At 39.1% G+C, this 19,040-nt stretch overlaps 1 protein-coding gene across 3 annotated transcripts in view; it reads right to left on the bottom strand.

Moving 5' to 3' along the window:
- LOC131078083 (uncharacterized) overlaps positions 1-18,545 on the bottom strand; it is a 45,258-nt gene extending 26,713 nt beyond the window's left edge. The window contains exons 1-3 of one of the 3 annotated variants that reach the window (XM_058015726.2): positions 17,727-18,545; positions 17,228-17,389; positions 16,957-17,007 (exon numbers count right to left, since the gene is read on the bottom strand). In XM_058015726.2, coding sequence (XP_057871709.2) covers positions 16,957-17,007; positions 17,228-17,389; positions 17,727-18,250 — 737 coding nt within the window. In that variant the 5' untranslated portion in view covers positions 18,251-18,545. The remainder of the gene's footprint in view (positions 1-16,956; positions 17,008-17,227; positions 17,390-17,726) is intronic. The other 2 variants (XM_058015724.2, XM_058015725.2) reach the window with 2 other exon arrangements.
- Between the last annotated feature and the right edge of the window lie 495 nt (positions 18,546-19,040).

Below are 19,040 nucleotides of genomic sequence, written 5' to 3'. Positions count from 1 at the left end.
TATTTTAATTGCCACAAGTCAACATTAAAATATGATCCAAACTAGCTAACCATTTCAACAGATCCAAGGGAGGAAACCCCTCCCTTGGAGAGCAATGAAGATCCTCACATGGAATGTCAGGGGCTTAAATGCCCCTGACAAGAGGCACATGGTAAAACAAAAGTTAGGATCTCAAATTACCGAAATTGTTCTTCTCCAACAGACCAAGTTATCCAACAACGAAGCAAAACTTTCTATCCAACACTGTAAGCAGTGGAGAGGGATGTTTGAGAAGGCCAAGGAGGCTTTGGGAGGAATTGGCATTATGTGGAGGCCAAGCTTTGTTGAAGTAGAGATTCTTAAGTCTTCACCAAATTGGCAAATGGCGGACACGTCAAATGCTTAAAATCTCCATTAGAATTCAAGGTCTTCAACATCTATGGTCTGATTAAAACCGAGGAAAAGAAGTTGGTTTGGATAGAATTAAGCAATTCCTTCTCCCTCATCCAAGACAATTTTGTTGTAGGAGGGGATTTCAATGCCATTTTAGATTTAAAGGGAAAATCTGGTGGGTTGGGAAGAGTTGCACAATTGCAAAAAGATTTCTCTTCCTTTGTTTTTGAGAATGGCCTCATAGATTACATCCCAAGCAATGGTAATTTTACATGAAATAATTGCATAAATGGTTTTACCTACATTGCTTTGGACTGATTTTTAATCTCATAAGATTGGATAAACGAACCATTGCTTCCTGTCTCTCATATTTGTCTCATTCCCATCTCAAACCACTTCCCAATAAAAATTAAGATTATAAAGGTGTTCAAAGGGGCAAAACCGCAATTCAAATTTCAACGAATGTGATACAGAGATGCCCATTTGCTGCCAAACTTAAAGTTATGGTGGGAAGAGCCCACTAACAAAAGAGTTACCAAGATGTATCTCTTCCACATAAACCTAAAAAGACGAAAAGAAAAGCTAAAAATCTAGAATTAAGAGGTTTTCAGCAACATCTTTGAAGATAAAATCAGGATTGAAACAGGACTTGCAACATTGAGCAACATAGTTATACAGAATGGAATGACATGATGAATTTGAGAGAGAAAAAACGTTGACGGCTGACTATTAGGAAATCCCAACGAAGGAAGAATGTTATTGGAGGTCCAAATCTAGAGAAATATGGCTTGATGAAGGCGATCAAAACACCAAATCTTTTCATAGTATAATTAAAATAAGATAGAGTTCAAACAAAATCTCCCATATAAACAAAATGATAAGAGCTTAACTAATGATCAAGCAAAAATTCAAGAAATGGGAGTAGACTTCTTCCATAATCCTTTGGGGGGCAATGGTGAATCAAATGCACTCCATAGCAACCTAAATAATTGTTAAGGCAGCATCCTACGTAGCCAAATTGCCTCACATGCTGCCTTAACAGTTCCCCAATACTCTGCTTCGGTCGAGTAAAGAGCTATTACCTGTTGCTTCTTGCTGTTCCATGTGACTGCACCTGTACCCAAGCTGAAAAGATACCCAGAAGTTGACTTTCTGTCATCAACACAACCTGCCCAATCTGAGTCTGGGAAACCAACCAGCCTAGGATCTTTGCTTCTGCTGTACAAAATGACAAAATCAAGAGTGCCCTTCACATATCTAAGCACACGCTTCGCTGCAACCCAATGTTCAACTTTTGGGGCTGACATGAAGCGAGAAATATAGCTCACAGCATAACTAATGTCAGGTCTAGTGGCGGTGAGATAGATGAGGCTGCCCACTAGTTGCCTGAATGAAGACTCATCCACTACAGGTGAATCTGATTTGGCTGATAATTTGAGCCCTATCTCCATAGGTGTAGATGCAAGTTTACAATCTTGCATTCAAAACTTATCTAGTAGGCTCTTGGCATACTTTGACTGAGAAATGAATATGTGACTATCAGTTTGCCAAACTTCTACACCGAGACAATAATGGAGAAGTCCCAAATCTGTCATATCAAAATGTTGACACAAATTATGTTTGACCTGCATGATCAGATGTCCTGCATTGCCAGTAATGATGAGATCATCAACATAGACTACTAGAAATAGAATATCATCAATAGTATGTTTGACATACAAATTGGGATCTGAAGGCCTCCTCTGAAAGCCTTGATCAATCAAGTACTTATCAATTTTGATGTACCATGCACGAGGAGCCTGTTTGAGGCCATAGAGTGCTTTGACTAGTCTACATACTTGGTGTTCCTTACCGGCAACCTTGAAACCTGGAGGTTGTGTCATGTAGACTTCTTCCTGCAAATCACCATTGAGAAAGGCACTCTTGACGTCCATTTGATGGACTTTCCATCCAAATTGAGCTGAGAGAGCGAGGACAAGCCTAATGGTACTCATCTTGGCTGTGGGAGCAAATGTCTCCTCATAATCGATGCCCTCCTTCTGTGAAAACCCTTTTGCCACCAACCGAGCCTTGTACTTATCAAGGCTCCCATCAGCTTTATACTTGACTTTAAACACCCATTTGCAGCCAATGGGCTTCTTTTTTGGAGGAAGATCGGACAATACCCAAATGTTGTTTTTCAGAAGGCTATGTTGCTCCGTTGCCATAGCCTTTTCCCATTCAAGTACACCTTTAGCCTCTGTATATGTTTGAGGCTCATAAATACTGTGAATGTTGGCCATAAGAGCAAAATTAACTGTGTGTTGCTTGCTCTTGCCTCTAACTGATCTACCCTCAATGAGCTCATCATCATGAAGATCACCAATGGTCTTGGCCCACCACTTAGGCCAGAGAGTAGAAGTACCAACATCTGCTGCAGGATGAAGAGTGCCTGGAATATCTAGAGCAAGCTCCTCTAGATGTGGATCAAGAAGATCCTGAGGAAAGTCAGGGGGTGCAATGTCATGCCTGGGAGACCCCACAACTTCAGAGTCAACTAAATCCCTCCCATCAGGTGGAGCTAAGGGAAGACGAACACCCATACTTACAGCCTTTGGAGGGTGATCCGCAGTGCTCAAATCAGGAGAGGAAGGCTGAAAAGGCCCTCTTTCTTCATCAAATACTACATCTCGACTGAATATGAGGTGATTAGTGTCTATATCAACCAGTCGATATGCCTTGTGGTTGTCACTGTAGCCGATGAACATCAATTTCTGACTCTTTGGATCCAGTTTGGTGCGCGTGGCATCTGGAATCCAAACATAAGCTATAGAGCCAAAAACTTTCAAATGACTGATTTTGGGCTTCCTGCCAGACCAAGCTTCCTCTGGAGTCATCTTCTTAACGGCCTTTGTGGGAGACCGGTTCAGAAGGTAGACTGCAGTGAAGACCGCTTCCACCCAAAAGTGTTTTGGAACATTTCTATGCTCCAACATAGACCGAGCCATCTCAGTGACTGTACAGTTCCTGCGCTCAACAACACTGTTCTGCTGTGGGGTGTAAGGTGTGGTAAGCCGATGCTTAATGCCATGTGATGCACAAAAGTTGGTGAGCTTTGTAGAACAAAATTCCCCTCCATTGTCGAACCGAAGAGTGACTATCTGACAGCTAGACTCTTTTTCCACTAAGGCCTTAAACATTTGAAACATGGTGAACACCTCTGATTTCTGCTTAAGAAAATAAACCCACATGCGTCTGCTGAAATCATCAACAAATAATAGAAAATACCTGCATCCAGTGACTGATGGAGTGTTCATGGGACCACAGATGTCTGCATGAACGAGTTGCAAGACCTTGGATGCTCTCCAAGCGTCTCCATCTGAAAACGGAGTCCTATGTTGTTTTCCAACTTGACACGCTCCGCAAACTCCATGATTCTGAGTTTGAATCTCAAGTAATCCTACGACTAGATCATCTCGAACCAATTGAGAGAGATAGTGGACATTGAGATGCCCATATCGTTGATGCCAAAGAGTGCTGATGGAAGTACTCCTAGCTGCCATGGCAAGCTCCTGAGAACCAGGAGAATCAACAAGTCTATAAAGACCATGATCCTCATTACCAACTACAACTTTAGTGCGAGTCTCCCTGTCAACAATGTTGCACTTGTGCAACCCAAAGACGACATCCAGCTGTGGTGAATGCTGCATGATCTGACTGACTGACAGTAGATTGAGCTTCATACCAGGTACAAAGTATACATTGAGGAATATTAAATCCCTCCCACCAGATGAAATCTGAACGTTGCCCTTGCCGACAACAGTATACTCTTCGCCTCCACCAAAGATCACTAAATCAGTGAAAGGCGTGTACTCTGTAAACCAATCCCAACGATGTGTGAAATGTTGAGAGGCTCCAGAGTCAATGTACCAGGCTGATGATTGAACATCAGAGGAGGAGGTTTGGGCCATGAACGCATAGAAGGCAGATTCCTTCTAATCAGGATGCGTGGCAGAATTGGCTTTCTGCTTGGACCCTCCCTGTTTGGATTGCTGGGATGCTATCAATTTCCGGCAATCTTTCACCAAATGGCCATATATATGACAGTAGGAACACTGTAAGCTCTTCTTTTTGGAAGACTGTTGAGGTTGACCTTGACCTTGTCCTTTCTGCTAGAAGGACGGAGCTTTACCCTTGTACTTATGCGAAGCTGAGGCTATGAAAGTCTATTTAGTGGATGAACTAGCGCTACTTCCAAACTGCTGCTTCCATCGATCCTGTTGTAGCAGCTTGTTGCAAAGATCAGGAAACTTCAAATCAACACTAGTAGAGGAGATATTGAGCGTATCAATGAAATGCTCGTAGGATCTGGGAAGGCTTTTCAGCGTGATCACTACCATATCCTCTTCCACCATGGTTCGGCCTATAGCTTCTAACTGATCACGGATGTCCTTGATCTTCGTATGATGTGCCTGGATAGATGACTTCTCATCCATCATGATAGAAAACAACATATTCTTCAAAAAGAAAGCTAGGCTCTTGTCAGACGTTTCATGAAGATCCTTCAAAATATCCCAGATCTCTTTTGCTGTTTTACCTGAAGGCGCCTGTGGGAGTTGATCATCTGTGACGGAGAGTTTGATAAGCATGACAACCTCTCGATTCTTCAAATCATGTTTGTCTTGATCATCACCTGTTGTTGTAGGACGAGATCCCTTGCCCAAAACAAGTTGATCAAGGCAACGACACTCAAAGATGGTAAGCATACGCTGTTTCCAGGTGTTGTAGTAGCGGTCGTTGAACTTCTGACTGTGTTCCAACATGATGTTGGTTAATGATGCCATCACGGAAACCAAGGTTGATCGAGGTCAACTAAGTGAAAGCAAGAGACAGAAAAGAAGCAGCTGCTGAAAAAACTGAAACCCTATAGAAGAATCCTGGCACAAATTCCAAGGCACGAATTTCAAGGTTCAGAAGAAACCCAAAAATTAAAATTTTCTGCACACTTAAAACAGCATAAATGGTGCCCAAAAAAAACAGCAAAAATCCCAACGTCCACAGAAATAGCAGAAATTGTGAACTGGTTTTAAATTCCAAGGCAAATTTGCTGGCACAGAATTTGAGGTGTGGAAAACGAGGCACCCAGAAAAATATGAGACCAACCCAAAAAAGATCTCGAAAAACCCACCAAGAATCTGGAAATAGAATGCAGATCCGATGGCTCAAAAAATGAGGCACGGAAAACAATGCACCCAAAAAATCTGATGATGACCTAGTTGAGGTCTCAAAAAACCCACCAAGAATCTGCAACCAGAATAAAATTTTGACTTGAACTGAAGGATCAAAACCCTAGTCAAAAATTGCAGAAACCCTAGGAAAATTTTCAACCTGCAAAAAAAAATCTGCCCTAGAAGAGAAAAAAAAATAAACAGTTTTAAAAAATCTCTTCAATAAAAACTTCAAAAAAATTTTAATAACAAAAAATTTCGAAATTTTTAATTTCCATGCTCTGATACCATGAAAAATAAATTGAATGAATGATTCAATAATCGGATGATTACATTGAACGATATACACATGTATATATAGAGGTTACAAGACGATGTTCTATAATTAGAACATAACGCTAAAGTAAAAGATTAAAGAGCTAAAAGCTAAATAAAGCTTAAAAGCTAATTAACTAAAAAGAAAGCTAAATGCTAAATAAAGCTTAAAAGCTAATTAACTAAAAAGCTAAATAACAATTAAACAAGGAACTAAATATAGGTGACTAAAATATAATTAAATATTCTAATAATAAGGCCTCCTTCTAGCATGATTCTTGGAATGGACATTATCCATTAGACTCTAGGCCTGATCTTGCAAACACAATACATTACACCACTCAAGCATACGGTGCGAAAGTCTACGACTACATCACAATTGTTTGCTCAAATGACATCTCACACCTCCAATGGAAAAATTTCAATATGGTTGACCCCATCAGCAAAGACATCCTTAAGCAAGAATTAGAAGAGAAAAATAATATTAAGAAATGGAAGTGATGAAATCATATGGTGTACTCAAGCATACAGTGTGAAAGTCTACAACTACTTCACAATCGTTTGCTCAAATGACATCTCACACCTCCAATGGAAAAATTTCAATATGGTTGACCCAATCAGCAAAGACATCCTTAAGCAAGAATTAGAAGAGAAAAATAATATTAAGAAATGGAAGTGATGAAATCATATGGTGTGTCACCAAGTCAAGCTCATACTCGATCAAATTGGGGTATATCGTTGCCAAATTGGATAATACAACAGGTACATGCCCAAGGAATTATGTTGGGGAAAATGTGTTGGTGTGTAACCAACATTTTACATTATTAGATATTAGTTAGACATTATTTAATAATGTTTATAGTGCATGTAATTTTTGGTTGAGGTAGTTGCTCATACCTCATTACAACTCTATTATATATTTCGGGTGTTTTATATTTGTAATTTGATCTTTCAGGTTGATTCTCTCTTGTTGTTGTGAAGGTTATTTGGATGTAGGTTGTTCCTGGGTGACACCAACATGGTATCAGAGCAAGCAACCTGGCAACCCCTTCCTAGCTGAGAGTTTTCACTAGTTTGTGTTTTGAGGTCCACAGTGGTTGGGCGATCATATTTAGATCCGTGTCTTTTTTTTTTGTGGTTTGTTGTTGGCACCAATGCCCAACAAACCACTCATTTCAATCAACGAATTCCTTTGAATCAGTTTTCTGACGGTTTTTTGTGGACTGTCGGTTATAGCCTCATTGACCTGCGTTCTCTTTTCTTTGGCCAGAGCAATTATCTTCTAACTCTGTCAGCTTTGCACACCAACGATCTGCAATTTATATATGTAAGTTGTTTTGTTAGGACAAATTTGCAAGCATGACAGTTTTCAACCTGCGTTCAATTTGGGAGTTTCCAATATAGCCCATGATTCGTTTTATCCTATGCATCGTATCCTCCTCTTGCTATCAACTCGTGTTTCTTGTTGGTTGATGGCAGGTGATGTTGTTGTGGGGGCTTGCATTGAAATTGCTGGGTCACCCGTGATTTTCTTTGGCTGGGCCGTTACTGTATATGCAAGTCTTTGACTTCCATTGGTTTTACATTGGTGATCAACCCATTCTTTTGTGCTAGCAAACACTTTATTTCCTTTGTATTGTGGGTTGTATGCTTCCTGCAGGGTTTGCGGGTTCTATTGAAGATACAAAGTGTATTCTCCTCTGTTGGCTCCATATTTCCTACAAGCTATTTTTTTTTTTATGTTGACAGTTTCATTTATTGTTGCTCATGTTGAAGGTTATTGCCCACAATTTGTTACCTACAACCAACGTTTTCATTTCTTGGGTGAGCACTTAGTGTGCCATTACCATTTGGTGCCTTCCTTACCCATCAGACCATGCACAGTGGCTTAAGTTGTGCCCCTTTCGATCGTGGGTCTTTTTGTTTGGTAGATTGATTTCCATGCAGGCACTTTTACCTTCAGCAAGCGTATTAACCATTCTTGGTCGACCTCATTTATTTTGGAGATTGCCTTCATTTGTTTTCCAGGCTCCATTCAGTTGGATTTGATCGCCTTTGTTTGGCTAAGCGCATTCAATATATTGCTAGCCCATGCTTTCCATTGGCAGCTTCTGTGTCTTGCAGTCAGCGGTTTTTAATCATGTGGATTGGCCTCATTTATTGCATACCAATTGTAGTGTGGCTGAATTGCAATAGAGAGATCAGCATCTTTGTATTGTTTGGGACTGGTGTATTGCCAGCTGGGTCGAGCATTGGACGATGGCTTGAGATTTTAACCGGAGATTTGTGGCTTGAACTCCTTACTGCAAAGGCTCACACACAGATTTTTCTCACAAGCCCTCTCCTTTCTTATTTGTTGTGGCAATGATACATAATCTTTATTACTTTCTAAAGTTTTATGTCCATTATTGCCATTTAGGGTTTCAATTCGCGTGGATGCAATTCGCATGGTGGGCCTATAGTACGTAGGATTAGCTAGTGTGAGGGGTTTTTACTCCCACATTGACTATGGAATGCTCTTTTCGCCTGTCTATGTATCTCAGCGCTCAATGGTATGGATATGTAGGCTTGTGCATGGTATAGCCCATGGTTTGTTGGTATATCACCTTCTTCTCTAAGTCTTGGGCTTGTGGTTCACAATTTGTGGAAGATGGCGTGAGAGTCTTGACTTTTTGGTCTGTGGTTTGAACATTGGCTCTCGGGATTTTATCCCACATTCATTGTGGGTGCCTCTTTCATGTCCTTTATCTACATGAGTGCAACTTACTTCTAGTATAATAGCTCATGGTTATAAGTATGGGAGGCAGCGCGTGAAGCCACCACCCCATTGTCTCCAACCACCATTTGCTCTCTACAATTTGGGTGGCTTTGTTGCCCCTGGTGGCTCTTTTTTTCTAACTAGCTGCATCAAGGTCACATGGGTGACCAAACCCTAGCCCCTAGGTGCTAGAGGGGGATGAGCTCTTTTTTACCACTTTTGGGGTCCATATAAGCAAATTTTTTCAACTGGCCATAACTTGGGCGTAAAACATCAGTTTTTGGCAAACAAGATATCGTCGAAAAGGTGGTTCCATGCACTATCCAATGGTGCAGGTATTTTGATCATTTCTCGTTGTTGGTGCATTTTGTACCCTATCGAAGTCAATAGTGTGTTTTGGGCTCCCGAGCTCATGACTTTTGACTAGTTTCTCCATTTTTCATGATTCTTGCAGCATTGGAAAGGTCTTTCAGAGCACTTTCAGTTTATCCATGCACTTTTTCTGGATTTTGCACCAAGTTCAATCAATTCAAGATTTTGTGTTTTGACACTGATTAATTGCTTGGTTGTTTTGGCACTAGGGAATGTTTTGTTGGCATGGGATAGCTTCTTTTTCACTACATTATATGTATATATGGCTTTTTTGTCCTTGTGGAACAGTTTGAGCATTTTTTGTAAGCACTTTCTTTCATAGACGCATTGAGATAAAGTGCCACATCTTGTTCATGTATTTTCGGGGATTTTGCACAAATGTTGTGCCATATTATTGTACTTGCACTGTATTATAAAGTGACATGGGGGGGTGTGTAGAGCCTTTGTTGTTTACCCATTATAGCTTTGTCAAGTATGTGTCCCTCCACGACAACTATAGGATCTTTGGGATTCTTGCCTCATGCATGTGTGCAGTTTTGGTGCACACCCTTTGTTTAGTTGTAGGTACTTTCTTGGTCACTTTAAATGTTGTACCATCTCCTTCATGCACTGCTTGGTGACACAGAGTTTCAGTAGATCTGTCATTCTTCTTCATGCTTCAATGATGTTCTTCATATTTTTGTTTAGGGCACTTTTTGGAGGCTTCTTAGTCTTTCATTTTCTCTCTTTTGGAGATGAGTTTTCTCCCACAAGGTTTTCCTCCTTTTCTCCATTTGTGAAAAATTGCATTGCATTATAGTTGTACATGGATACCTAACATGGCTTAGTTGTTGAGACCCATCTTGCATCTCATATTGCATAATAATCTCCCTGAGTTGCACTTTAAGGGGGGTGTTGGTGTAGACTTAAGTTTACTTAGGTAACCAACATTTTACATTATTAGATATCAGTTAGACATTATTTAATAATGTTTATAGTGCATTTAATTTTGGGTTGAGGTAGTTAGATGGCAGCTGCTAATACCTCATTACACATCCATTAGATATTTGGGGAGTTTGTATATTTGTAATCATCTCATTTTTAGTGAAATGTCATCATTTGGGTTGATTCTCTCTTGCTGTTGTGAAGGTTATTTGGTTATAGGTTGTTGTTCCAGGGTGACACCAACAATATGTACACCCAAAGGCGGGCACATTTGCATGGATAGCACTATATAGCAAAATCCTAACCAGAGATAGGTTACAAAAGATTGGTGTAGCAGGCCCCCACTGGTGCCCATTATGCAAAGAACAGGAGGAAACAGGTAATCATCTATTGGTACAATGTAAAGTGGCACAACTGTAATGTCCCCTATTAGGTTTAGACCTGTTTAACCATAATTAATCTATTTCTATACACTTATGACTTAAACAAACTTAAGTAGGAGACAAATCTATCTTAACATGAATGAAATCAGTGTCATTCCACAGTTCAATCAGTAATTCAAATTACCATTTCCATATATTTCTATATATATTTATATTTATTTTCAGATAGTATTATAATGAATATTTTACTATAGAGCAGTTCTTATAAAATATTATAATAATTATAATCATTATATTATTTTCTATAATTATATTACTATTTAGTTCTTTCTGATTATACAATTTATTAATTTAATATTGTTATTGGTCTAATCAAACTATATATATATATATATATTCCCTACAATATCAATTATTAACAATGCCATTTTCTAATCATTAGTCTATCTGGTAGCTGCAAGGGTAAACAGATCTGACGTGCGTCAGATCTGGTCTGCCACTGTATATGGGGTAAGTATGACTGCCTTACGTATTATAGAGTATATTAACATTACTATTAAATAGTACTATTAAATCCTTTATAAAAATATTATAGGTTGTAAATATATTAAGCACATCCCTGTGCATACCACCAAGAACAAAGATGTTTACTGCCTGATTGGGCCTTTGCAGCCAAATGCTCAAATGATCCAAATTGGATATATTTACAATCCCAGGTTGCCAATATCTATATTCCATCTGATGATTACCCATAATATATATATTCCATTCCCCTTCGATGGAATGAATTCTCCCTTTATTATATACTTGCATTCTGCTTTTTCGTTGAGAGTTGTAACCCTTCATTAATGGGTCGTGTTTTTCCCATTACGAACTAATTACGTCTCTTAACATGTGATCAGTGTCTTGATCATTATGATTACTGATAATTAGTTAAAACGTACCTCTTAATTAAGATATCCATTAGTTTGTAGTTGACTATCGAATTGATATTGAATAAAAGCGCTCAGGTTAAATGCTTGATTATTATCGAATTGATGTATATAAGTTGCTGTTGCATCCCATCGAATACACAGATGTGCTGCCTGTAACTTATAATTAATAAATACTACTCTACCGCTACCTTAAAAAGTATGTAATATCATTGTTTATACAATAATATTAGTTTATTCTATTTTAATATTTCAAGAAAATATTAATTAATAATAATATTTAATAAATAAATAAGTATTTAATAGCTTCAAATCCTCATACATTTTTTTTTGGATTAGATATCAAGAAAGCATTACATAGCTTCAGCAAAAAAAGACTTCAGCAGTAGATGGGGCACCAGTAGAGGGTGCATATACAAAATATACAATTAACGTGCACCTCCAAGTACTAGGGGATTACAACAGATATACATATTTAGAAACAAAATGACATCATGGCATATTAATCAGCTGCTAAGGAAATAAAATTTCAGCATCGGGTGAATCATTATGGCCCATAGGTGGAAGCCATGCTACCCAGCCCAAAGCTCCTTCCTGCCATACTTCCACTCTACCATCTAGCAGTTCTTTCTTATGAGGATGTGAAGTACGCTCAGTGATCAAGTCGGCCTCCTCTTGGATGATCTCCATATGCATTTGTCTACGATCCAGTTGCCGCATGAAGGCTATCAGGGCTTGTTCAAAGGCTGCTTTGCCTGGTTCATCTCTTTCCCAAGTGAACCCGTGTGATAGTTCACGGATGTACACAGTAGTGGCCCCGTCCTTGATCCAACTATCAAACTTGTCCGAGTCAAGTTTCAGTACAGCAATGACCTGCATAGAAATAGAATGAGCAATGAGTCTCCTAAGAGACTCACTAAGGTGCCTGGTATTGCTATTAAAGATGTCATCATTACGATACTTCCATATGAGCCACAAAACTTCCAAAGAAAAACAAGACCAAAAGACATTAGCAATCCTCTTACAGCCCTTGACATAGCCTAGAACAACATCTATGAACTCAAGAGAACCAGACTCTAGGTTAAAACCAAATATTCTCCCTATTTCCTTAGCAAAATGGCATTCAAAGAATATGTGTTTCACAGACTCAGAACTTTGCAAATGCTGCAGTTTATTAGGGCACCTTCCTTATTTTTTATGGGGAGTTTATTTAATAGAAGACGCCATCCAAAGAATTGTTTTTTAGGTTCATTATGGGCCATCCAAAACCTATTTAGACAATCTTTCCAGATCTTTGGTTCCCAATCTAGGTCCCAGAATTCATTAAGGTGCAGAAGGATGGTATCGGAATCAATGAGTGTGGAGTAGATACATTTAGCTTTTAGGGAAAGGAGAGGTGTGTTATCAGTCCAGCAGAGCGCAGTCATGGGGGGATGAGGGAGAGGGAGGTGAGGGGGGGGGGGAGAGCAGAGGTTAATGCCAATCTAAGGATATTATATGTCCTGATATGGGATTCCGGGATAGAGAAGGTGGCTTGCAGCTCCTCCCACGATCTGAGTTGGTTGTTCGCAAACAGCGGTTCAAAGATTTTAATACCTCTATCATGCCATTTCAATGCAGAGCAGCCTTTAAGTGTTGCCAACGGTTTTCCATTATGAAACAAGTTCCACCATATTGATCTGCTTTCAGCAATATTCCCCTGTTTAGTGACATTCACCAAGTGTCTCACTTGTTCCCAGGCCTTCCATAGAGACTTGAAGACATCAAACCCCGCCGGAGCTACCTCAAATTGCCCCATAAGACTATCCAGTAGTGGGAGGTCCTTCCATTTCTTGGCTTTTTTAGGAACAGAGTATTTGATATTATTCCATATAAGCACTTTCCATGGTTCATTGCCTTCCATAGCCTTAAGGATCCATTTGGAAGCAAGAGCGATGCCTTGTAGTTTTAGGTCTTTCAACCCCATCCCACCAAGTAGTTTATTCATAGTGCACCATTCCCACTTGACTGCATGTTGTTTCTTAACCCCCTTGCCATCTGACCAAAGGAATTCCCTAATCTATTTTTGGACATGATTAAATTGGTAGTTCTTAAAAAGCTAGGCTGAAGAAAAGTAGATATTATATGAAGCTAAATTTTTTTGGCAGACCTGGAACCTTCCAGCTAAGGAGAGAAAATTCTTATTCCACTTTGAGAGTTTCCTATCTATCTTGTTCCTTATCCATTCCCACATTTCTTTTTGACAATCTGTGTTGGACCCAACCAGTTGAGCGAGAACTTCGTAAGCCATCCCGGAGGGTTGTCATCCCAGCCAAGAAGATTGGATTTGTGAAGAGCAACTTTGCTACCAGATGCCAAACAAAAGATATCAATATTTTTCATCAGGGCTGTAAGATTTTCTTCCTCCAACTTAATTAGTAGTGTTGTGTCATCAGCAAACTGGATATTACAAACTTCCTCTTTGTTAGGTAGTGTAATGCCCTTAATAGTGGGGGTAACAGAGGAGTCCTTAAGTAGGTAGAACATTGCATCAGCAACTAGCACAAACAGGGCAGGAGCTAAAGGACATCCTTGTCTGATAGATCTGGTAAGTTCAAAATTAGAGGATCTTAATCCATTGACTTCAACTACAGCATTGGCATCACAAAGTAAGGTTCTAACCATGTTACAAAAACCAGGGGGGAAGCCCAATGAATGAAGCATCTGAATGATGTAGTCCCATTCTATCCTATCATATGCCTTCTCAAAGTCTATAAGCAACATGGCTCCACTCTGTCCTGATTCTTTTGCCCAGTGCAAGGACTCCCAACATGTGACTAGGTTTTCCAGAATATACCTTCCTTTAACAAACCCTGTTTGAGTACTGCTAACAATCTTAGGTAAGATCTTCTCCAATCTGCTTGCAACCAGCTTCGCCAAGATTTTATAAGACACATTCAACAGTGTGATGGGTCTCCAATTTTTTATTAGGGTTTTGTCCCCTTCCTTGGGGATGAGCTTAATTAGCCCTTGATTAACATTTTTGCCTAAGGAGCCTCTAATTATCGCCTCAGTGTAAAGGGAGTGTAGATCATCAACAATCCTCATACATTAATAAATAATATATTAATTAATAATAATAATTGTTTTGTTTAGATTATATATAACAATTTAAGGAGGGGACATGACAACAACACTATTCGACATACTTCTACAACAATCTCGAGTGGCATGGACCATGACAAAATGACCTTATGAACCTCTTCTTGGCATGGCCCTACATTCACAAAGGCAATCTATGCATGGGTTTATGTCAAGAAGTCCCAATGCAAATGATTTGGCACCACTGGGAAGAAAGCAATGAAAGAATCTTTAAGGATAAGGAATCTTCAATTGACAAAATCATCAACAAAATAGAAATCGGGATCAGTGAACATCTGAACACAAAGGTTATGCGCACTCAATGCAAATACTTCTCATCATGGGACAATGAAATGATCAAAAGATGGCCACATCTCATTAAACCAAAAGGTAATTTCATCAAAGTAGCATCTAAGAGAGCTAATGCTCAATAGAAACAACCACCCACGGGGAGAATTAAACTTAACTTCAATGGTGATGCATCATGAGGAAACCCCAATTTATCGGGAGCAGGATTCATTATTTGAAATGACATCGGTGAGATAGTATGGGCAGGAGCCATAAAACTCCTAGAAGGAACAAACAACAAAGTCGAGTTTGTGGCTCTTCATGCTGGCATCAAATTATGCTAGGAAAAGAATATAAAGCATATTAACATAGAGGGGGATTCAATGATTGTAATATGCCAGCATCAACCGCACTTCCCCAAGTTGGAAGTCCATGGTGTGGATAGAAAGAATTGGACTATATCCGGTTAAGATGGAGGATCTTTCCTTTTCACATGTATATCGTGAATCAAACAAAGCCACAGACCATCTCGCAAACTGAGCCATCGACCAAGAGCAGAAAGAAGTCATTTCACATAGTATTGAAGACTAGCAAAATCTATCTGAGATCATTGACAAGGACATAACAATAATTTGATTAAAAAAAAATCAAACAAACAAAGTACTTTTAGAAATCTGTTCTCTACAAAACAAATCGTTGGTGGCAGCAGAATACTCTAAAATAATCAAGCAAGCAGCGAAAAGGCGAATGTATAGAGTGATCATCTGGATTGTTCAAGATTCGATATGGCGCGGTAAAAAATAAAATCATTCCAATGAGTCTAAGGATTTGCAGCCTTAAGGAAACAAGGGATAGACGGGACCTCTCGAAATGACCAAAGGGCAGCAGCTTTGAATGAACCATTGATGCTTTTTGACTAATTAGTTCGAGCAGGTCTTAAAAAGGAGACCGCTTGATCAATTATGCATTGCAGCATGGTGGATTATTTTGGCATGCACTGCGACTGCACTGAGAAACCGGGAGACCAGAAGTTTGCCAGGTTGTTTCAATGCAGTGATGACCCTCCGGCCAAAGAGGCTGTCATGAATGTGGTTGGAGCAGCAACTTGGGAGCAGGATCAGGGCCATGTCCATGATAGAGTAATCTATGAATGGCTCTGAAGACATATGGTTCAAGCTCTGTGCAACAACATACAGAGTGTTAGCATCGGTAGGCCTGTAACTGCTCCCGTCAACTATGATGCAATTTTGGATGCTGTCCACAACACAATATTCAAGTTAAACCAATCTCCGGAATACTAGCTGAACTGTTCAAAATAGAGGCTGAAGGCATAAAAGCAGAGGATAAAAAAAGCGTGGGACCTGTTCACAAAAGGAATTAACAACAATAACATGGAGGATTTCAGCTCCTTCCTGGCTGACGATGACAACCTTTTTACTCTAGTACAAGTAGCTGAGATTTACGAGGTTAGCGGTGGGATCAGATTCCTACTGCAACATCTATAATGGACTCATATGTATCTTTTATTTTGAAGTTTAATACAGGGAGCTACCCCCTATGGCAGCATTTGCCTAAAAAAACATAAACATTGCATAAGAAATGGATTATCCTGAAAATATTTTTGAAGTATTATATGAAAGAATGGAATTGATACATGCATCCTTTCAAATATCTCTATTACATCTTAAACAAAGATATATAAATCAAGTTGATATCAATTATATAATTGGCATGTGTGCCACATGAAGGTTCGTTGCTATCCATAGCATGTTATCAAATTGCACTCAAATCATCAGATGTTAAAATTGATACAGATGCCTCCTCAACATGGGTAAAACAAAATTGAAACTGGTCAATTAAATGAATGTTATAATAATAAAACATATCATAATTTTACAACTCCAAATTACAATTGCACCTACGCATAGCTAATAAAGATCTTTAAAGGTGGTCCTCCGTAATCAAAAAAAGACTAGATGGAATCCCGTGCAAAATATGGTAGGATTTTTTAGTGAATTATAGAGTGATCAGCGTAAATTTTGAAACGTTAAAATCAATATATAGCAGCATCCACGAATTTTCCACGAATTATTTTACCTCATTAATCTAGAATAATATCAAACACACCACAGAGATAGAGCAAAATAAATAGACAAAGTTAAATGTAATGAAATTGTAGCAGGAGAAGCTCCAAATAAATTAATGGGGAGACTAATATGGTGTATTAGTTAAAATAGCCAAACATGGGAGATTACAATGCAACAAAAAATAAAAGTAGAAATTGCCTGAAACGACTGCTTCTACACGTATTCTCGCACTCCAGGAAAGTATCGTGGCTAAGTATTTCATTGTCATGAGTAGGTATGCAAAACACAGAACCAAAAAGTAATTAAAATGGTAGTGTGAAGAAGATAAATATTTTTTTCACTTATCAAGGTTTAAAATCTTATGAATCTGGTCCAAGCTCACCCAAAATAGAGTAAAGAGCATCGGAAACTTCAGCCAAGAATTATATAGAAAAAAGAAAAAAAAGTGATTAAAGCATTAGAAAGTTACCTGGCTCGCCATCTGATGGCCCTTTTGGCAGCACGCTCTTCTTCAATCCTACGCTTCTCCAAAGACGATATAAATCTGGAATTCCCAAAATTACGCCGTCTCGGTAATGGCCTTGTGTTTCTTTGACTTCCAAAATTTTGCCCTCTTGCTCGCTGTAACGTTCTGTTTTAGGATTCAGAAAACCCTCTTATCAAACCCTCAAGCCCACATCACGAGAATAATTAAAACGAAAACTAACACGACAAAATTTATATATCTTCTCCAGTGAATCAAAAAAATCGAAGGCCATAAACAGACATTTTCTTTTACCTCTATGATTGGCAAATCCCATATAAATTAATTAATTAATTTTTTTCCCGGGTCAAAGAAAATTCAACAGACAAATCAAATAAATGGACGAATTAGGGCAATTTAATGTTGTAAAACCGGGATTCTTCGAGTAAGCATTAAGAAAATAATTTTAAAATTAAAAACTTAATATTTGACCTAATAAACTGACCTATGATAATCCGTCTCACCCCTATTGTTTCTGTCAACAGATGCCTGGGGTTCTTCCCGCAAGCGCGACAGACGTATCTCTTTGTATTTGTAGGATCCTTGTACATCATAAATCCAACCGTCAAAATGGCGTTTGCAGAGCGGACATTTGCGTTGCAGTGAACTCCATGTCTCAATACATTTCAAGCAGAATTTATGCATACACGCTGTGAGAACGGCCAGCTGCGATTGATGGAAGTCTCCCAGACATATTGGGCATCCGTGTGAAGATGCTTTTGAGGAGAATTTACTATGTTTGTGTCTCTTCTCCTGTCGTTCAGGTGACTGGTCCGTTTTTCGCTCCAAGATTTTACGTTTGGATCGATCTGTTTGATTTTCAGTAGAGGGAGAATGGGAGGAAGAGGAAGAGGGGGAGGGAGAGGGAGAAAAAATCCAAACCTTGAGAGAAGGCATCCACACAAAGTTGTGGGAGGAATTGGATTTCTCCGTCTTAGGCATCACAGACTGCACTATTTGATGCGCCATTGGCACTTCTATAAGCGTTCTTGAGCATTAGCACAGAGAATAGCCCTCTTCACACTTCCCGAAATCCATAGCGATGGGTATATAAAAACCAGAAGTGCAGAGACATCCGGTTTCAACGTGGCTCATTAACGTAACAAAGCTAGAAGGAAAAAGATGGTCGCCATTTATTTTTGTATCTTCACCATAAGTCGAATTCAAATCGACGAGCGAAAATCCAACTCCACGGCCTAATTGAGCCGGCTATGAAGCCAATGCAAGGAGAGGTATTAGTAGTCTTGTGGGCTAAATTTGCCGGCTATGAAGCATTTATTTGGAGTTGTCATTCATCAAACAACTCATCAAATAGCATATCTAGTGTGAAATGTTCAAGATATGCAGTAGCATTAATAAATAAAATATAGACAAATCATGAGAGATGACCTCACACATAAATCATAGGCGACTTGATAGATAGAGCTGACAAGGAATAAAGGTATAAGTAAAATGATAATAACTAGCAGTGGCACGGTTTTTTTCGTGCAACGGAACGCTGATAGGCGATCGTGTAATTTTTTCCAGTATTTGATGTGCATTTGTCGGACAAGCGTTAAACTCTGCAAGAACCACAAAGTCACCAATTTGCATGCGAAACCTTCTTAAGCCTTAATCAACAAGAAATGTTCGTACTTTTACAGGTTGTTTTCCACTATTTTCAAAACAATAAATCACACACTTTGACAAGTTGACACAGCAAGCAAACATGGTGCATAAATTCGCAGGTGCAGTCTTAATTATTGATAGAATAAAAACC

The sequence above is a fragment of the Cryptomeria japonica genome, chromosome 9 (genome assembly GCF_030272615.1).
Source record: "Cryptomeria japonica chromosome 9, Sugi_1.0, whole genome shotgun sequence".
Classification (NCBI taxonomy): domain Eukaryota; kingdom Viridiplantae; phylum Streptophyta; class Pinopsida; order Cupressales; family Cupressaceae; genus Cryptomeria; species Cryptomeria japonica.
Note: the sequence above shows the minus strand (reverse complement) of the source record. Positions and strands in the feature narration are given on the sequence as shown.